At 37.6% G+C, this 22000-nt stretch overlaps 1 protein-coding gene across 2 annotated transcripts in view; it reads left to right on the top strand.

Annotated features, from left to right (window-relative positions):
* Positions 1-22000, top strand: part of Helz (Helicase with zinc finger) — a 454315-nt gene that overhangs the window by 188879 nt on the left and 243436 nt on the right. For both annotated transcript variants that reach the window (XM_068225301.1, XM_067136674.2), the window contains exon 10: positions 13558-13684. In XM_068225301.1, the coding sequence (XP_068081402.1) occupies positions 13558-13684 (127 nt within the window). The remainder of the gene's footprint in view (positions 1-13557; positions 13685-22000) is intronic.

The following is a 22000-nucleotide window of genomic DNA, read 5'->3' as shown; positions in this document are numbered from 1 at the left end:
ATGCTTAAGTTTGTTATTCATCAATGTGCATGAACACGAGAGATTGCTAACTTTCATATCGGCCTTTCGATAACCAATCCAAAAGCTCTCAATTTTGAATGAGGCTGTGTTGACTCAAAGATGTTTCAATTAGTGCATTGCTACCAGTGAATTTTTGGTGATGCTACAGCCATGTGGAGCAAGCCTCCTACACGTGTGTGAGTTTATTATCCCTTGCGGAGTTAGTAGTGTTGAAGAACCTTGATACAGAGTCATTACTGTAGGAGTTCATTTCAGATGTTTACGAGTGTATTATGAGGTTATTAGAAGTTCATTCCCGGTGTGCATTCTGTGGAAGACGCTGCATAATGTTTACTTGTCAGTCATACTCTTGGATTATTCCTCACTGAGAAAATGTACAGTGTGTGTGTGGTGGTTTATATGCATAATCGGGAGCTGATGTGTTGTTGTGCACAGAATTGATTATTGCTAGATGAAATCGTAGGCCAAGTGTTAAGTGCTTGGTCGTTCTTTGATTGATTGGTCATGGCATTCGTTGTTCATCTATGCCACAGTAGCCTTTTACATTGTGAAGTTGTATGGTTTGACTAACAGAGTATAGTGAGGTGATTGGGATTGTTTTTTTTTCTCATACATTCATAACCCATGGTAAATTGATTCTATGGTAACGATGCTATTTTGTTCGTGTAAATGAGGTTAAGAATGGGCACTCGTCTTATCCGTATGAAATGATCAATCTGAAGTGTGGCCTTCAGAACTATGTACAATTGTGGTTTGTAGATTGTAGATCTTGTTTGTGGATGTTTATTTTTTTTTTAGTGGAAAAATGAGTTTTTCTCAACATGTGATGATTATTGTTGGTGTTTGTTTTGTTTTATTTTGTTTTGGGAGTAAATTCTTGTAGTGAAACTTATGGTAAATATTTTATTGATAAAGTAAAGAAAACCTGGCATGCTACCCAAATTTATTTTTGGAGATAAATAATAGCAGGTAAGGTAATGAAGCAAGTTTGGAGCCTTGTCAGCTTGATGACCATCACCTTGGGAGGAGTTCACACATGCTGTAAATCTTTTACAGGTGGTGCCCTATCTCTTTATTGATTTCATAATTTATATTTTATTCGAGTCTCAAATGATCCATTTCTTGTTTCACTTTTGCCAATAAGTTACAACATTGACACAGAATCCTGCATACATACAGGGGCACTAAGTAGAAATAATATTTTGAAATTATGACATGTACTGTTGAATGTGAAGTAGATATTTTAAAAACATACCTTAGAAACCTCATGATCTTGAATGTTAAATAATAAATAATAAATTTTGTGAAGCTGATGTTTGAAATGTTGAATTTTGTATGTGGGAATGCAATCATCAAACCAAAGGAATTAAAAATACAGACTCATTACTGGGATGGTATACTCTAATTTTAGGAACACAGGAATTATATATGAAGTGGTGCTAATTCCAAAGAGGGTATACAATAAGTATACATATTGCAGTGCATCCAGAACAGTGTTGACGTGCTCCTGTTAATCAAAACACAAAACAAAAACAAAAAAAAACAAAAAAAAAAGAAATGTGTTGTTTAAAATCTTGCCTGTTATCAACGAGAAGATGACTCCTGGTCAAGTTATTTTGCTGCTCGCTATTTTGGGATTATGTATTATGTTGTCTGCCTGAAGTTTCATAAAAGTGTCTGCAGCGATATACAGTAAAACCTATGAGCCATAGATAGATAGATAGATAGATAGATAGATCTGTCTTGTTCATATAAATGACTTTGATTTAACTCTTGTTTGTTCCTATCCAACCTGTAGTTGACCAGGTGATAAACAATTAAAATTCAGTCTTTCACAGGGGTTGTCTTCTTAAAGAGAATATGAAATGATTAACTACTACTGCTGCGACTACATTATAGAGAAAGAGGCAGTGAAAAGTCACTGCACTCTGCAGGAGACAGCGAGGAAAGAGATTGCCTACAAGCCACTGTTAGGCACAATCTTGCCTAAGGAATCTGATTATCTCGGATTGAGTAGGAGTGCATCAGTTGCCTGGACAAGGAACACTGGAAGGTATTCAAAACATCGGCAGACTGTACATAAGCTACATAAAACAACAGCACGGTTCAACTCGTAAGAAAAACTAAATTACCTGGGTAAGTCAATAAGTATTTGCAATTTTGCTCTAATTGTCTTTAGGTTGGCTCTGTGGTGTTGTGTGCTCACCAGCCACTCGATGGCACAATTGTCTACGTTTGTGGTAGGTTTCAGCTCTTATCAGTTCAGTACAGCTTGCGCTGTTGTGACGTAGAGATGGCCACACACACTCTGTTTGCACCAAGAAAGAACAGCGTTCGGTAATCAGTTTTTTGTGGTCTGAGGGTGTATCAGGAGCGGAAATTCACAGAAGACTTCTGTGCAAGCGAAGTGTTTACCAGTGGATTGAACAGTTCAAAAGGGGTCGTACGAGTGTGAAGGATGGGGGAAAGATCCGGGCGTCCATCTGCAGCTATAACTGATGCCAATATTGAACAAGTATGTGATGTGATCCTAAATAACAGACAAGTGACTGTAGATGACGTGGCAAACACATTAGCCATGGTTATGCATATGAAATCATGCATAACAGGCTTAACTTCCACAAAGTCTGTTCGAGATGAGTTCCAAAACAACTCAATGAAGAGCAGAAGTGCAATCGTATGACAATCTGTGTCAGCACCTACTGGATTGTCATGCTAACGAAGGTGAAACATTTCTGAAATGGATCATCACTGGAGATGAAACATGGGTTCAACACTTTGAACCAGAGAGCAAACATCAGAGCATGGGGACCACACTGCTCATACTCTTCAGATGCTGTGTTACGAGGTGTTGGAGCATCCTGCAAACAGTCTTGATCTTGCCCCATCAGAGTACCATGTGTTTGGTCTACTTAAAAATGCTCTAAGAGGCTGTCAATTCAGCTCCAATCAACAGATGAAGGCAAGTTACAAGGTCTTTATAATTGAGTGACTCCACCTTTACAATAGAGTACAATGTTATTCCTTTTTAATTTATGGACATGTTTCATCTCTTCCTTGTGACACATCTTCAGCCTAAAAATATTATACTGTAATAAGAAATGTATGATATTCTTAATAACACTAAAAAACAATGACATCCTTAAAATGTTTAAGACCGGGCGAGTTGGCCGTGCGTGTAGAGGCGCGCGGCTGTGAGCTTGCATCCGGGAGATAGTAGGTTCGAATCCCACTATCGGCAGCCCTGAAAATGGTTTTCCGTGGTTTCCCATTTTCACACCAGGCAAATGCTGGGGCTGTACCTTAATTAAGGCCACGGCCGCTTCCTTCCAACTCCTAGGCCTTTCCTATCCCATCGTCGCCATAAGACCTATCTGTGTCGGTGCGACGTAAAGCCCCTAGCAAAAAAAAAAAAAAAAAATGTTTAAGAGTCAAGATGACTCAATCTGTCATATGTAAACACAGTTTTAAAAACGGTTCATGTTAAAAAATTGTCATAAGACCAAATTACTATGTGATGCAAGTCCCACTGAATTTTGATTCTCAAAATAAAAGTGAATGTGATGATCACAGTGTTCTAAAATCGGAAATAAAACCTTGGATTAGGTTGAAGTCATCTCAAGTTGGAAGCTTGAGTACGTATGTGTCTGGTTAAACAGGGCTTGTTTTTCTTGGTGTGTATTTCTGTGTCCCACACAGAACCATACACGAGCCAGCTGGACAAGAGAGAGATAAACAGGGCGGAGAAAACCTTTCATATACCAATAATATATGGATCGCACGAATTGTCCGGCTACATAATCAGCATATTGAGTAATTTTAAAGTTGCCCACAAAGAAAAATCACAGATATTAAAACGAGGGGGTCAAAGTCCACAACTAGTTATTTGCTCATCAAACACCTGTTTTAATGCATTCATTGACTGATGAGCTGTGTGGCAGTTGTGTTACTGGTAGCTAACAAAACATTCAATGTGTAGAAATGTAACTCTAATAACGTGCACTCAGCAAGAACTTCACTCGTAAACTAATCATTCCATATGCCTATCACTAACCATGCTTGCTGTGCTGTCTCATCACGATCTCTATTCCTGCAACTCGTAAATAAAATAAGCATTTCTAAAGTCTACCTGCGCAGCAGCATCAGCTAAGGTGTCAGTAACTTTTCGCTGTCTCTCTGGGTGCATTGTAATATTTTCCAAACTGCTCACAGAATGATATGATGGTAAAGACAAAATTTATCTAACCATCTTTTACTTGTGGAGAAATTAACTACACCTTGATCAGAAGCAAATTTGAATGTGCCAAAAGCCGGATTCATTTCCAAACCTCTCCGCAGTATTCATATGGAGTGAGGGCAAATGACACTGCTGATGGCGATTCATCCTTCAGATGGAGACGTTAAGCCTTAAGCAGACCCCTTGGTGTTATTCGACAGGAGTAGGCCTTGTGCCAATACCTGCTTTCAACCTCTCCCTTCCTACTATCATATATTACATCATTTTATCTCATTAACTCCTATGATGAGGTTGATATCAGGAAGGGCATCCGGTTATAGAAAACATAAGATCTATCTAATTTCATACCCGACCCCATAGAGATACAGGACAAAGATTGGACATACTGTACATACAGTGACAGACCATTCATTTTCCATTTTCCTCATATTCATACTCACTACTCTCCAGTAAGAGTGAGAATTAGACATTGCAAGAATAATGTTCAGGGATGCACAGTACTTTGCTATAATTTTTTTCCCCACTGCTTCCTGGTCATCTGAAAGAGGATATATTATTGATTGAAGACCAGATATCATGGTCGTTGGTCAGGGAAGAGAGTGGAAATACAGGTCTTATGAGAATATCAATACGTGCTGGATAAAAGTAGTCAGGGATGGGGGTTGTTAGCTTACAGAGATAGTCTTCTGGGGAAGTTCCCTTGTATTTAAATGGTTACCTATTGTTATGTATTGTATTGGAATGTTGTAATGGATTGCAAGTTGATCTAAAGAATCGCTTTGAAGAAATCTTTAAAGGGGGCAAAATGTGTGTGAGCTGTTGAAGTGGATGGACATGTTTAGCCAAAGCTCTGAAGTAAAGTTGTTTCCCATGGGCTGTGCATTGGAAATTTACTGGGCTAGGATAGGAATGTGGTACGGGTGGGTGAGGACATCCTTCCCGCGACATTGCGGTCTTTCCGAATCTAGTAACTTGTGGTTCCTGGCAGTTGTTATAGCGGCCTTATTGATTAATTGGTTTTGTTGTGTTGAACCCAGGAGCTGCAGTGGAGTATGATGTTCAGGCCTCCATAGAAGTGACAGCAATTAAGTGTTGAATGTGTCGTCATCATCATCATCATCATCATCATCATTATCATCATCATAGGCATTTAATATATAGTAAATAAATACAATGTCATTTGGACGTATTAATTGTGTCGTCTCAGATGGCTGAACAGTCCGATTCTGGATTCACAGATTTTATTGCAGTGACAACTAGTTGTTGCAGCAGATGGTTGTGCAAGAACATTCCTTGCATTTGCTCATTCTTTCCTGTGGTTCCTCCTCTCAGCTTCTAATCTTCTATCTTTTTCTAGATGTTCAACTCCATTGTATACAATGCTATGCCATTTGGGCCTATCCTTGGCTGTAGTTTCCCAGTTGACCTTATCAATATGACATCTTTTGAGATTACACTTTAGAACATCCTTATATCGTTTAAGCTGCCCTCCATGGTTACGCTGGCCATTCTTTAGTTGGGTGTACATGATTTTCTTTGTGAGGCGTGTATCTGGCATGAGGACAATATGACCAGCCCAGCGTAGCTGATGCCTGACTATCTTTGCCTCCATGCGTTTAGTGTTGGCTTTCTTGTGGATACTAATGTTCGTTCGTTCGTTCGTTCGTTCGTTCGTTCGACGATCTTGCCATTTAACTTTCATTATTCTCCGCAAGCACTGTTGATGGTATTTTTCCAGGCATTTTAGGTTTCTCCTGTAAGTTGTCCAGGTTTTGCAACCATAGATAAGAGTAGGAATTACAACAGCATTGTAAACGTACAGTTTGGTTCTCGCACTGATATCATGATTATCAAACACTCTTCTTAGGAGACGACCGAAAGCCGCACTAGCACATCTTAAATGATATCGGATTTCTGCATCAGTGTTTGCACATGTTCAGAGATGCTTCCATGGTAAGAAAAATTATTTATGTTCTGCAGAGACTGGCCATTGATTTTAATAGTCGGCGTTCTTTTATTGGAATTTGGTGCCGGCTGGTAAAGGATCTTAATCTTAAATTCCAGTCCGATACTTTCATATGCTTGATTAAAAGCATTGAAGATTGATTGCAGATCTTCCTCTGTGTAGCAAGTACTTAAAGAATGGAATCAAATATGTTATGTGTGTAAAGTAGTTCCACTTTGGCTGTGCTAAGGTGAAGAAAGAAGACTGTCTGGACAACTGTTGGTTTTTTTAGAATTTGTGACACTGGAAAATATGAGGGAAGCAATCAAGCCTCGAGACTTGAAAATAGAGAATCTAGAGTGGAAACTTGCAGAATTCGAAGAAATAGTAACAGCACAGAGAGAAAATATCACAAAAAGGAACAAGGAAGCAGAACCTGATTATATTCCTACAATTGACTCAGAGGAGGAAAGTGATTTGATCTTAAAAATTCACATGACATATTCATCATTGGTTACTTGATGATACACTGTAATGGTGATATTTAAAGGTATAAAATAATAATAATAAAAATTGTACAGCTGTCTCAGCTGGTTGCAAGAGTGGAAGATAGTGGCGATGTGAACATGTTGGGGCTTCATGTAGGGACTGATGATCTTATAAAGATGTCAGTAGACTATTTAATGGGAGAGGTGTATTAATAATAAGTATTAATGATATTTGTTTTATGTTATGTCCCGCTAATTACTTTTTTTTTTTGGAGACCTGAGGTACTGGAATTTAGTCCTGTAGGAGTTCTTTTAAATGCCAGTAAATCTATCAACATGATGTTGACGTATTTGAGCACCTTCAAATACCACCAGACTGAGCAGGGATTGGACCCACCAACTTGAGCTCAGGAGGCCAGTGCTCGACTGCTTGAGCTACTCATCACAGCGTAAATATTTATGTTTACCCCTCTCAGAATAACATAAAATAAAACATGTCCCCTGGATTTCTGGATTAAACTGAATGGATTTCTGCATTTAACACACACACACAAAAGGAATCAAATCAGAATGTTTGTTTGAAAATAATTTTTTACATAAAAATATAGGCTACATCAGAATAACTAAAATTTTTTCAAAAAGACTTTAATTTCCAGTACCTTGGAAGAATATAGGCCTATATAACTTCGAAGTTTTTCAGTCTATCGAAAGTAATGCAACGTTTTTAAAGAACAAGAAAATACTGTACCTGAAAAGGAAAACATAAATTATTTTTGAAAGAACATATTCACATCGTATTAGATCACATCTTCTTCTTCTTAAAGAATTGATGAATAAAAATGTATGTTCCGTGGTTCAAATCCTGGTCACTCCATGTGAGAATTGTGCTGGACAAAGTGGAGGCGGGGCAGGTTTTTCTCCAGGTACTCCGGTTTTCCCTGTCACAATTAATTCCAGCAACGCACCCTCTAGCAAGACCGGAACTAGTTTCATCTGCTTCAGAACATCATGGCCTAAACGTTTCAACAGCAGACGTGACAAAAACATAATTACCGACAATACATTGATACTTATTCTGCTTTAAAAAAACAGCTGCTTCTGCTGCTGACCCAGCTACTTTAGAGGTGGTAGGTAAATGTGAAGCTACAACTGTATCTATGCAAGTTGCATCTCACATTAAGGATTTTGCATTCTTCCAAGGTGTGATTGATAGTCCATCGGGACGTAAAACATCGGAAACCATGGTGTTCTAGTTGATCCACAATGGCATCTCAGATGCAGATATGCTGTTGACATATTTTGCAATCCAAGCATAAGGCTACAGCAGTCTGGAAAGATGTGTTATCCATAAAAGTTCCTATGTTGGTTTAAGGAATAGCTAAGCCAAGAGAGCCTCCTTTTCTCGGATTGCATGAAACCTTGCTTGAATTACAGCTGTATCATGGGATGAAATCAATGTTTTATGGATTTGTGCAGCATTGATCATAACCCAGTTTTTCTGGACATCTAGACGTGATGAAAGAAACTGAGATTTCTTCAGAGTTGACCATTCCTGGCAAATGGTACACCTCAGCTTCATAACCGTGCAGGAAAGAAATAAATATTGTGACTTGAAAAGTCGAGAGCTCCATAAACTGAATTAATAAATGCAGATAAGCATATGTCAGTTGTTCTACTGATACCAAGTCCACCAAATCTTATAGGCAAACTTGCCAAGGTCTAATTTTGGTCCTCTAATGAAATTCTTAAAATAGATTCAAGACAGTAGACCGTCAGCTTCCATCAGAAGTGAAGGAAACAACAATGCAGAGTTAGTCTGCCTGAGGAATGTTAATTTTGGAATTGCAAAACAATTTTTTAGCAGAAAATACGCAGTGCGGTATTCATTGCAACTAAATTCTTAAAAAGTTACTTTCAGAACAGCAAGTTTTTCATGGGCAGATATTGCTATGCCATCAAAGAAGATTGGTGACCCGAGGAGAGCGAGTTCTGGTTTAGAAACCACTTTAAAAAAGCCAAGATTACCCTGTCGTCCATATCAGAGCAAAGGAATAATTCACATTTTTGGGAGTTAATGTCCAAACTAACTGTTTTACATCCATCACAAGTTTGTTAAAGCCTGCAAGGACTCAATCAGAATCACCCTAAAGTGCAATCATCTAAATTTATTTATTTTATTTAGCATCACTAAAAGTTAATATTTACAATTATCTCGTAATAAAATTACAAAGTAATACCCAGGCTACGAATGTAGTCTTTTGATCCCTAGGAACTCTGTTGGATCATCAGGGAAAGCTCTCAGAGGACATTCTTGGACTACATGGTGAACAGTCTCTTTCTCAGTGCCATAGTCACAACTTGGAGAAGTTATTTTCTTCCACTTGTGCAGGAAATCGGTACACCTGCCAGTTTTGGTTCTTAATTCGATTAAGAACTGACCAGATCTTACGTGGTAATTCAGAGCCAGGTGGCTTGGACAATATGCATGGCATCTTAAGTTGTTCCACCGTAGCCATGCCTGTCTCCAGAAGTCATTAATATTAAACCAGTTTTCAACTAACATCCTTGCACTTTCCAGGGGTGGGTGATGAGAGCATCGTCTAAATAAAACAAATGAAGAGATTTCATGAATTGCAAAGCTAAAAATCAGTAGACTCAAAGGATCCCCTTGTTAAGCCCCTCTTTTTGAAAGTATTATTTCAGAATGGATAGAGATATTCCTGAAGTATCTGTGTATGCCTGGCTTTTTAAGAATTGACTTGCATAAAGCTTTGGAATCTCCTCTCGAATGATTAGAAGTATAGAATCCCTTTGTATCCAATTGAAAGCATTGTGAAAATCAATCTTGAGCAGCATTTTATTACTGTATGAATTCACAGTTGGGATAGAATGGACAGATGAATGATCCATTACGTGTATTGAATCCAAGTTGATGTGGATGGAAGTATTCCTTCAATTCTTCCTGAACAGACCTGCTAGGCAATTTAGCTACCAACCACCAAAAAGTATACCACTGGCAATGGGGCAGATTCCTCTTTTACCTTGTCAAGTTATATCAATGAAGCACCATACACAACAGGGCAAACAGCTTCATTTACTGTACAGGAAAAGGTTTTATAGCCATGTTATGGCCTGGAGGAGATGCTTACCAGCATCACCTGCTGATTTAAAGACCAAATCTTTAATATGCTGGGGCATAATCCCATCAGATATGTAAATGTTTTTGTACTCGTCTCAATTACGCACTCTGCCTATAATACGTTCAACTCTGGTTGAATACACCTTAACTTGAACACCTCAGTTTCAACTAACATCCTTGCACTTTCCAAGGGTGGGTGATGAGAAGCAGTTCTCATTCCTTATATGGGTGCTCATCAAGTTGCCAAATGGTATAACTTTCCCCAAATATTCTCAGCTTTTCCTTCAACATTATTTGTATTTGCTGTTGGTGAAAACTCAGATTAATTTCAAGGTTTATCAGTTAATCCTTTTGTTAATATTTACTTTGCTTCCCAACTTTTTTCTTTTACCAGGGCACAAAGTGTAGTTCCCATCATTTTTAAAAATACCTCATGCTCCAACATTGGATGCATGTTCCATCATTTGGATCCAGATCAGTCACAACTTCATAATTTATGGTGTCCATCTCCGAGATATTTGAGTCCTTGTTCAAATTTATCTGTTGGATGTTTTCCTTTGTTTTATTACTGTGTGATCATACATTAGTAAGCTAACAAATCTTGAAATCATTCTTTGTACTTACTTTCGTCTATCTGTATGTATGTGTGTTTGTATGTGTGTGTGTGTGTTTGTTTGTATGTATGTATACATGTATGTATGTAATGTACGTATGTATGTACATTGCGAGAAAACAAAATTTAATGAAAATTGGTGTATGAGGTCAGAGAAAAATAAATAATTTATTTGTCTTGGGTGAAATACTGTAGTACAGTATTGTAGAGAAAGGTCTAAAAAATAACTCTAAAATATCTTCATCCGGTCCTATTGAAAAATTCTACATAACAAAAGCTGTAGAAAAGAAAATGAAATTTCCGATCTTATATCTAGTACAAATTGATCTTGTGATGAATAATAACCGAAATACATAGAATTGTATTTTTCAATTTATTTCCTGCTTCCTATCATTGGTAATGTTCATCTTTTCTAAGAATTCTTTGTAAATGAGTGGGGAGAAATAGTTAATTCTGTAGGAAGGTTACCATCCTGATACTTCTATTCCAAAACGGGTCGTGAGCGGACCTCTGCATGATGCGCAATCTATGAAGTTTCCCAAGCTGAGTGGACAGTCTCTCTGAATATTGATCAGGAGAAGCTGGGGAGTTAGATTATTTTCTTCCTTATTCGGCCATTCCTCTGCATATGCTAATAACTACGTGTACTTTACACATTCATTTATCTATCATATTATTCAAGCTATTCAATCTTTACTGTGGAGGTGCTGGTGGGAATTGGGAGTTTACACACTGAGCAGACCAAAGCGGGGCAGTCTTCACTGCTGTATGTGGCCAGGTTATTCCAGCAGTGCAACTTGACATTGGTAAATCACAAGAGTGGTACTGTTCGTGAAAATTGAGAATGAATTTGATTTTTCCAGTTACTTGAACCACCTACATGGTTGAATTGCAAGACAGGTACAATAGCTAGTTGTAAATGTTATATCATGTTTGTCCTTTTCAAATCTACTATACTGTTAATATTTTCAGTCTTGTTTCTTATAATTCCATGCAGTGGTATCTTAGCGCCATTTAATTAAGTTATCATATACGTAACTGAATAATACATAGTTTTTTTAATCAACCCCCACCTTATATTCTTTCTGTTTCTGCAGCCTTTTGTTTTCCTTTCTCTTCTTTCTTCTAATTGTACAATGATTGAGTGCAGAAGCAATATCAGTCAACATCCCAGGTTACTGACCGAGAAGAAAGACTCTAAAAGGATAAGGGAATCTCCGGCTATAACCTCTTGAGAGTGATACAGAGTGAGGGACAATACATGCTGGCAACAGGTTTGAAATTTTAAAGATGAACAACATCTGCAGCAGAATCCTGAGGCAGATCGAATGAGACAGGCTGTATCAGTGGACTGTTGAACTGATGATGAACATGTGGCATTGAGGAGTGAGAGACATGCTTTAACTTCTCAGATATGTAATGAAGAACAGAACAACTAGAGACAGTGGAATTATTTAGTTCTTTTTCCCTTTTCTGGGTTGGACCGTGTTGTTGTTTTGTGTACATTACGTACAGTTTGCCGACGTTTCAAATACATTGCAGTATTCTTTGTCAAGGTGACTGAAATATCCCTACTCAGTTGCCTTGACAAAGAATACTGCAATGTATTCAAAGCATCGGCAAACTGTACTAATGTACAGAAAACAACAACAACAACAATGGTTCAACCCAGAAAAAGAACAAAATAATACCACACACCGTGGAAGCTTCACTTCTAAGATAAGACACAGTGGATATCTTCTACTTACTTGACAGAGTCTGCTGAAGAGCATTTAGAGCTTCTAAACTGACCTACATACTTCAACTAACTTCATATATATAGGATTTTGGAAACTCAGGATGGACTAGGCATTTATAGGAAGATTTAGACAGCAATTTTACTTGACCACAAATAGTATTGATTCTGGGGAGATATGTACATAACCAATTAAAATGAAATCTGCTTTTCAAACATTTTTGTTCTGTTCATGTGCATGTGAAAGTCCACAGGGCAGTCAGTGAGAAATAATGTGTTACTTGTGGTACTTGCCCACCAGCACTATACCCACCACATTGAGAGTGAAGCGGGACTGCTAGGCTGGCAGTGATGGGTACATACCGCTAGTTTCCACATTATTAATTCTATGAATGGAGAATGGTTATTTTAGATTGCGTATTCCTTTGATAGGAATAATGCACAGATTAAGATACAGTAATTTTTCTCATCAACAATTGAAGTGTATATATTATGCAATGATCCACCCACATCTAACATACGCAAGCTTTATTTGGGGAAGATGTAGGAAAGATTACATTAATAATTTGGAAATCCTACAAAAAAGAGCCATCAAAATCATGTATGGATTCCCCTTCCTCAAACCATCACATGAAGTTTTTTCAGAGTCAAATATTCTGCCATTCCATAAACAAATTGCATTTTCATCAGCAGTCTTTATGTATAAGCTAGACAGGAAATTAACCCATTCTACTGTTAACTTCTCCCATTTTAGTGAAATTCATGGATATGAAACTAGAGGATCATTAAGGATATATCCCTCTCATTCTAATTCAGTAAAGTACGGAGTGAAAGGCATAGAATCATCAATGTTTAGGGAATATAATGTGTTGCCTCCTGTTGTAAAGAACTCTAAATCGGTTTTATGTTTTAAGAAAAAACTGAAGGAATATTACTCTTATACAGATATCTTAATATAATCTCTATATAACTTGCTTTAATTAATACAATAATATATATATTGTCCATATTTAGTATATTACAGCCATGCAATATCTGAATATACTTCTGAAAAATTATGATCCTAACATGTAAAAAAAAAAAAAAAAGTACTTGTCACTTTACAGAAAAGCCATTGTATATGAAATGTAATTATTGTGTTGCCTTAAAAAAGTATGTACTGTATTGTCCCTATCACGAGCCAGAGGCTCATGGGACCTTTTGTCACCAATAAATAAATAAATAATAAATAAATAAATAAAAAATAGTGTGACTACCTTGTGTTTATCAATTTGCCATTTATGTCTTAGCTTTTGACATTCAATGAAGTTTTATTATCACCCACTGTTCTTTTTTTAAAATAAAAAATACTGTTGTGATCCTATGATATTTCATTTCAGTGCAGCTGATCTGTACATAAAGGACTATCTTCATCCGTATGTTGAAGCTGGAAACGAGCATGCCTGTCCTTTACGAATATACTACCATAAACGTTGGGTGGCTACAGTCAATCAGGTTGTGCAGAAGGTGAGCGTAGTGAAGGAATGAATTATTGTTTACTGTTTCATTTTTAAATATGCTGCAGTACAATCATCATCATCATCATCATCATCATCATCGATTCTACACTCCATCGGGCCAGGTGTGGGAATGAACAAACAAGCCTCATCTTAAGGCTTCTTCTATTGTTGAAAGCAATTCCTCTTTTTTCTCTTCTGCTGGCTTGTTGTGTCTAATACAGTCAGTTTTTCTGTTGAGGTGAACTCCCTTTGCCTTTAGTAGTCCCCTAATTCATGTACAAGGTAACAGATTGAGTACCGGAATGCCTCTTCCACCAACTGCATCATCCTGAAGGTCTTGTTCTCCTTCGAAGCTGCCATTAAGAACTTCACTGTATAATTCACTGCAGTTATAATTCCTTAAAAATTGACAATAGCTTCTATACTGCTCAAAATTTTCTTTCCCATCTGAGTATGACATTTGGTGAAAATTAATATATTAATTAATATGAAAATGAAGAATACACCAACGGAATCCCCTGCCTGTTGTAAGAGGCAACTAAAATGGGCGACCAAGGGTTGATTGAATTAGAACCATGAAACTACTTGTGATTAGTACCATCACGCGGGAAACACCATGGGTTGCCTTTACTTGTGAGAGTACCACTATGTTAGGTACACAGTAGGTTTGTGATTAGTAGCAGCAGAGAGCGGTTCACTGTGGGTTAACAGTACCTATGGTTAGTACCACTATATGCGGAACATTACGGGCTCACGTTGCCTGTGATTAGTACCATTATGTGAGAAACACCACGGGTCTGGGCGTTGCCTGTGATTTGTGCGCACTATGTGAGGAGCACCACGGGATAGTACAAGTTCCTGTGATTAGTACACCTATGTGAGGTACACCATGGGTTTGCGTTGCCTACAAGTGATGCCATTATGTGAGAAACACCATAGGTCTGCGTTACCTGTGCGACGTACAATACTTGAGAGTAGTAGTACCATAATGTTTGGAACACCATGAGTTTACGCTGCTTTTGATTAGTACCGTAACTTGAGAAATACCATGGTTCTACTTTACTAGCGATAGGTACCTTTATGAGGGACCGTTGACCTGGATTTTAACCCCTTTAGACAACAAGCATCATCAATTCAGGATTGTGCTTTGGAAGCATTCCCTTGGTCAGTAGTATAGTTTTTGGGAAGGTGAGGCATTGCAGGTTGGATCCACTGATTGTTTTAAATTCATATTCATCCATTAATTCTTCATCATCACGTTTTGAATTCTGGTCAGTGGATGAATTTTGGACTTTTAAATTTTCATTGCATTTAGTCTAATTTCGTACCATTAGGGGCCGATGACCTAGATGTTGAGCCCCTTTAAACAATCATCATCATCATCATCATCATCACCTTTCTTAAAATATTGTTGTTATTTTGTTGGTTTTTTTTTTTTCATGAGAGTTTTTCTACATTGATAAGCAGTGACACCCCTTTTATACACCTGGTACTTACAGAAGTAGATTTTACGCAGGGTATTATCATAACCTGGAACAAATTGGGCATACCATATGTCTGCCTAAAATTGGATAGTAGTTCTTGGGTCAGAAACCTGCAAGGCACCTAATGAATGCCTAATATTGTTAAAGGAGCATTCCAGGTTAAAAATAGATGTAGATTTTTAATGTAACATTAGAAATAGAGTGAATTTGATTTGAAAGTGAACTATTTTTTTTCCATCCCATTCAGTGCAGTAATTGCATAGTTATTCAGGTATTTCTCCAAAGCTGCTGATGTTAGTAGCCTATGCACAGTTTCTTTCTATTCCTATTATATAATGGTTTCTAGATATAAACCATACCAATTCTAGACATTGTAAGTGGAAACAGTAAATCAAAAGTGACTTTCCAGATTCGGAACAGAAGAAAGTCAAATTTAGAATAGTGTGAGTGTAGTTTATATGTTAATAACTTACCTACCGATAATGAATGTGTGTGTTGTCGTGAAAGTTAAGTGATAATATTGTGGACTGTGTGTTACATTACATGATAATTTTGATACTGTAGTCTTGAAACTTGATACTTTGAACACTGCAAGAGATTTAATAATTATGCATATACCTAAAAGAGAGTCGCAAGAGCAAGTAAAGAACTCTACATGGTGGTGTCATGTTGCATACAGACAATTTATACAGGGTGGGCAAAATAAAACTGGCCTGGAAAATATTTATAAGACTGATGTGAAATTGATCTTTGTTAATGGACAGAACTGCTCATCACAGGAAATGCTGGAAACCGTTATTTCGATGTACCAGTTGGTTGCTGTAATGCGCATCTTCTGCGTCCCTAGTATGTCGCTGTGTCATAACATGTGAATGAGTGAGAAGAGCAGATGTGGTTAGTGACCAGTTGAATGCAAAAGAGAATGGTGCTCAAGATAAAACAGCGCATGTTCATTGTTGAGTTTTATGCGAAGCAAACTTCATGGAAGACCTGTGTGGAACTGTTTGCGCAAGAGTTTTAGACTGGAAGTGTTTTGACAAAACCTCCAGCAAAGTCTGCAATGCAAAACTTAGTGGCAAAATGGTGTGCAATGGGCTCTGTAGCGAATAAAAACTACAACTATCTGAAAAGAGTTTGAACACCTCGAGATTATACAACGGCTTCTTGACATGGACTGATGGCGATTTTCTGATGCATATTGGTGGGTGTTCTGTGAGCTCACATATACTGACAGGCTGAACCAGGCCTCATCTGAAGAAATGAAAAACTGAAGATTCAAAAGTCCTGACTCCACTTCACTCAGAAACCACCAGCAGAACTCAACACATGAAGGCTTGTCTGGACACTTTTACGCATGCACAACAGTACATTTATAAGGATACTGATGCAGGTCCTTTTTGATAATGTTTCAACGCAAAGATCTCTTAAGGCGACACCCGGAGATAAGAGTATATTTTTACCTAAAGCATGGATTTTCACGAAACTGTGTGGGAATGTCACCTACATAAACAGAGATATCACGAAAATTTCATTCACATAAAATTCCATTTATTTGTGAAATTTAATTAACATGTTAGAGCCTCCGTGGCTCAGACGGCAGCGCGTCGGCCTCTCACCGCTGGATACCGTGGTTCAAATCCCGGTCACTCCATGTGAGATTTGTGCTGGACAAAGCAGAGGCGGGACAGGTTTTTCTCCGGGTACTCCGGTTTTTCCTGTCATCTTTCATTCCAGCAACACTCTCCATTCTCATTTCATAGCATCTATCATTCATTAATAAATCACTTTGGGAGTGGCGACCCCATCGTACTAACAGCCTATATCTGCTTCATTCATTACATCCCTGACCCGGTCAATGACTGGAAAACAGGTTGTAGGTTTTCATTTTCAATTAACATGTTAATGTAAATTTGTAATCAGGTAGAGAATATGTCTTTTAAAGCACTACGTATCGATTTTTCTGTACATAATTTATATAAGGATATATATCGTAATTTTTACATTCTAAAATTTAGGACTTAAAAATCTCTACTACTTGAAAAAATTCTGCAATCAAAAATTCCAATAGCAGGTTTCTTAATATAGCTGTGATACATATACCATACAAATTGTGTTACAATTAGCTGAATATTATGGGAGAAAAATGGGATTTAAGTGTAAAAATTACAATTTGCTGGAAAATTAAATCAAAGTTCAAGTGATGTTTTCTTCCTGAATCATTACCTAAAAATCACCAGAACCATATGTTTTTCTTTCCCTTCCTTTATTAGCAGCTTCTGTATGAATACTGGTAACTCTGGAAGCTTGTCTCTTCTTCTTCTCCTTCTCCAAAGAACGGAAAATGATTCACCTCCATTTTATTTTTTTTTCACAATGCTACCTTTCCTGATTTGAAGTTATGGGGATTGTAGTTTCTGTCACATCATGATTGTTCGGTATAGGTGCAGGACTTACATGGCTTGAATTCGATGCGACACTTTCCTGATGAAAACAATCTGATTCCAATAACATTTCATGACCTTTTGTCCCTGATTCCTACAATGGAGACTCCTGTCCAGTAATAGCTGATCTCCATCTCTTTCCTATCGAAAGTTCAGCAATTCATCGCTTAGCTAAGGCTGATTTATGTTTATGCATATTGTTTATTCCCTTGAATACAAGCTGTCAATTATTAGAGCACCCTGTCTTTCAATAATAACAGTATCTTGATACGCAACTACAAGATGTTACTTGCGCGTGTACTTCACAAAAGTAAACAGACTGGCTACCACCACAGAACCCACAATAAAGATTAAACATACAAAAATAACAAAACTTATTGCTGTTGGCACTATTTTAGTACCATCAGGAATACCAATACAAGCATAAAATGTTGCTCATTGACAGTCGAGTACTGAAATATTAGTCCGTAATAGGCTTTATAAATTCATTCAGAAATATGGTAAATCTTACAGCTTGAGTCTATATAAATATATCAGGAGAGGGGTGGGGGCTTTTGGGCCATCCCATGGATGCGTAATTGCAAAGAACAGGCATATTTGATTGAATGGAAACATGACAATGACATCATTACCTAACAAAGCGGTCATTTTGACCATTAGCCAATTTCAAAGTAATTCCACGCTCTTATTTTTTTTATGCACTAGGTTGTGCTTTTGTAACTTCCAATTTTTTAGGGTTATGCACTTTCATGTCAAAAATTACATCAGTAGATGAGGGAGCACCGATATTATCCGTTATACCTAAGAAGGCCATGAGCATTGACAGCTTCACTTCCTTGATTGCTTCATGTGATATATTTACAAGTAGTGCTCTAGGACTGCATACTGTAAGTAAATAGTACGTCTCTAGCAGTGGTCCCGAGTGGATGAATTAGTGACTGTATTTTGTGTAGTATAGTGCGTAATAATGGCTCGGCGGCAAAAACTTACTCCTATTCAGTTATTAGCAAAACTTGAAAAGCTAGCAAAAGACTAATCAGGTGAAGAAGATATATTATCAGTAGAGTTTGTAGTTTATAACATTTAAAAATCAGAGATTTAGCATTTTGATTTTCACATCTAGAGTTTTTTAGCATCTATACTTCTAAAATTTAGTGTTTTGTAGCAAATTGGTTAAAAGTAGCCATAATGCAAACTTGCACACAAAACAGTTGGGAGTGAAATCATACTGTTTAATAATCACACATTGCTCATCATGCAGTTTTGAATACACTATGGAAAATAAGATAAACATCAATATAAAACTGCAAGAAGTATTAACACACACACAAATATGCATATTTACAACTTCACAAACACAATTTCAAAGTGAAAAATACTATTCTGAACATACCGTATTCATTTATCACAGTACAACAGACCTACAAGGAAGAGAAATTTCAATGTTGATTGAAGTAAGCATGCCAATTGTTTGAATGGTAGCCTCCTTCATTTGAGACCGCCTATCAGTTACAATAATGTTCTACTTGCTGAAAAACCTCTCTACATCGACATTGTACGTAGGGGCCCAAATGCACTGCAGTGCTGCTGAGGCAAAGGAAGGAAACCTTAACCTAAGTGCCATCAATATTTGAAGTGTATCTGTGTTTTTATCCATTTTAATGTTCTGCAGCATCTGTTTGTGATATGCTTCGCAGCCCTTGACGAACTGATCAACAGCGACACTATTAAGAAATGGCAACTTATGCTTCACAGACACAAGAGATTTGGGTTCCAGAGCACGGTTTTGCCCTGCAACTGCAGGGTTAATTAAATTGGACACTTCATTGAAAAATGCGTATCACTGACACTCGTGTGCTTCGAGAGCTTAGTTATGTACCCATTGATGCTTTCACAGCCCGTACTTATAGACATGATAGTGTATAGGCTTTTGGGCTTATGCCGTGTCAAGAAAATAAGGTGAAATTCTTTATGTTTCGCAGAGAACTGTGCTCTGCATCCTCAGAAGAAATCTTGACTGTCCACGACAAAGGCTTCTTAAACAATGATTCTTTAAAATTTAGGCGTTATAATAGAAGTGGAAATGGTACGTTCATTCACCACCAGATGGCTCCCAGGACATGGCACAACGCTAGCATTCGAAGCGGAAGCTGACCAAACCATAGAATCAGTCTAAGCTGTTCACATAAACTTGTGTACGTAACGTATGACATTGACAGGTGTATGATATAGACACGAGCCTGGAATGAAACTTCTGGCGATGAGGAGCGTACGAATTTGGAAAACACAGAGATGAAATAACAATAGTGAAAGGACAGGGAAGGGAACTACCTACGTAAATTTTTAATGGCTGGTAACCAGGTATTACTTAATTGATAGCCGGTGTCCCTGTTGAAATTGTTAGGATTTCTACGTATTTCCACAGCTTCCCGTATAATCCTGGACCTGTAGTGTCTAGTGCGGGTAAGAGCTCGAGCATCTTGGAACATGACATTATGACCCGACGATAGTGTGCTCAGCTATTGCTGTTTTGTCTGGTTGGTTGATACGAATATTACATTCGTGTTCTTTGATACGGGTACCAATGGACCGGCATGTTTGGCCGATGTATACTGAGCCCTGACAGCACTCCCTGTGACCATTTTGCACATCTCAATTCTGAATCTCAGTGTTGGGTTACGCTACGGCAAAGCAAAACAGTCGGTGATCCATGAAGCCTCCACTCTAGGGACGTGCAAGTTCGACGAGTTGGGTCGCAGGTTTATATAGTGGACTGGTAACAGTATAGTTTAAACGAAGAAAATAATCATCATTTCCTACCCAAAATTAAGTAATTATTCCACAACAGAATGTGAAGAGATTTAAGATATTGGCATATTCATCAAGATACATTGATCATTATTTCATTTCATCCTAAATTAAATAACTATCCTAGTATTCCTACACTACATCAAATGAGAACTCTGAGAAAATGTTTCATTTATGGAAGGATTTTCCGTTTAATGACTACTAAATGACTTCAAATAACAGGTACATAATGAACAAATTAACAGCAACACAAACGGATATAGGGAAAAAAATGTATGTTACGTTAATTCGAAATAAATACCTAACTTCTTGCTCTTGTTAGAAAAGGAATTACAACATCGTCAATCAAGAAAAATCGAAAACGAAAGAGACAAAGTGTCTCACTGCTGAAGGCTTACAGTGAAAGATCTATCATCCATCACACATTTTAAAATAAATAACTGGGAATTGCTGAATCATCCATGTCGAAGTGCTGTTCCTACTTAAATATGTCATAGTATTCCGTCATTCCCATTTAAATCATCGCATGATTTATCGGTAAACTGTCTGCCTAGCAACTTGAAAACACCGTTACTCTAAATTCATAAATCATCGCACATGCAAGAGAAATGTTCGAAAGACACAGGATTGTAGCATAATATATCATCCATCAATCTCATGCACTTAAGAGACAAACTCGATCCTCTCGGACATTCATCGAAGTCTGCACCTAGATAATGGACATCAAGAGATACTGCAACATCTACAATAACCTTCTCTAACTACGTTGATTCTGCGCCACCGGATTCCACTGCGAAGTTCGGCCTGAAATAACTACATCAGCACTAGGCACCAACTCAAATGATCTACAAAAAAAAATTATATATATTCAACGACCAAGGAAATGATTTACTTACCGTTGGAGATCGTATTCCCTTTAAGAATGACCCAATATTCTTATGTTACTGTTCATTTTGTGAAGATCCTAACATCCCCTTGATACTGTGCGCTCTGGTCTATATTGTATTTAAATAGGATAAATGTGACGACCATCTATCAGTGTTCACGAGTATGAAATCCTATAACATTATCCCAAATACGGCATCGTATCTAAATAAATCATTCATCATAACGACATTAAAATTCACGCATGACCAACACAATTCCTAACGTCAAGACCTTCATCAGGACCTTCACATTGCATCATCTCAAAATACGCAATCCCAATGACACGTCTATAACCATCCACATTTCATTATCCGTATACATATTTTCAAAGATCCTACCGTATCAAACACCTTATCACATCACTCAAAACGTCATGCACGGCGAATTCACAATACCTAGGAAACAATCTATTCAGGCATTTCACATCAAAGACTACTAAATATGTTGCCGCATTAACACCATATCACCACAATAATATCGCAATTTCATTATCAAACACCGTATTCTGTACAAGCACATAATATCTGAAGACCATAGAATCGCACGTTGCAAATACTGAGCTCCTCCGAGGTATTTTGAGCCATGAGTTAGGTTAACGATCATCACAATAACACTATTGCGACACCAGTACCATTGATGCCAAAAATCATTCCGCAAAACCTT

This window comes from Anabrus simplex, chromosome 1 (assembly GCF_040414725.1).
Source record: "Anabrus simplex isolate iqAnaSimp1 chromosome 1, ASM4041472v1, whole genome shotgun sequence".
In the NCBI taxonomy this organism is placed as follows: domain Eukaryota; kingdom Metazoa; phylum Arthropoda; class Insecta; order Orthoptera; family Tettigoniidae; genus Anabrus; species Anabrus simplex.
The sequence above is the reverse complement of the archived record's forward strand: the minus strand, read 5'-3'. Positions and strand labels throughout refer to the sequence as shown.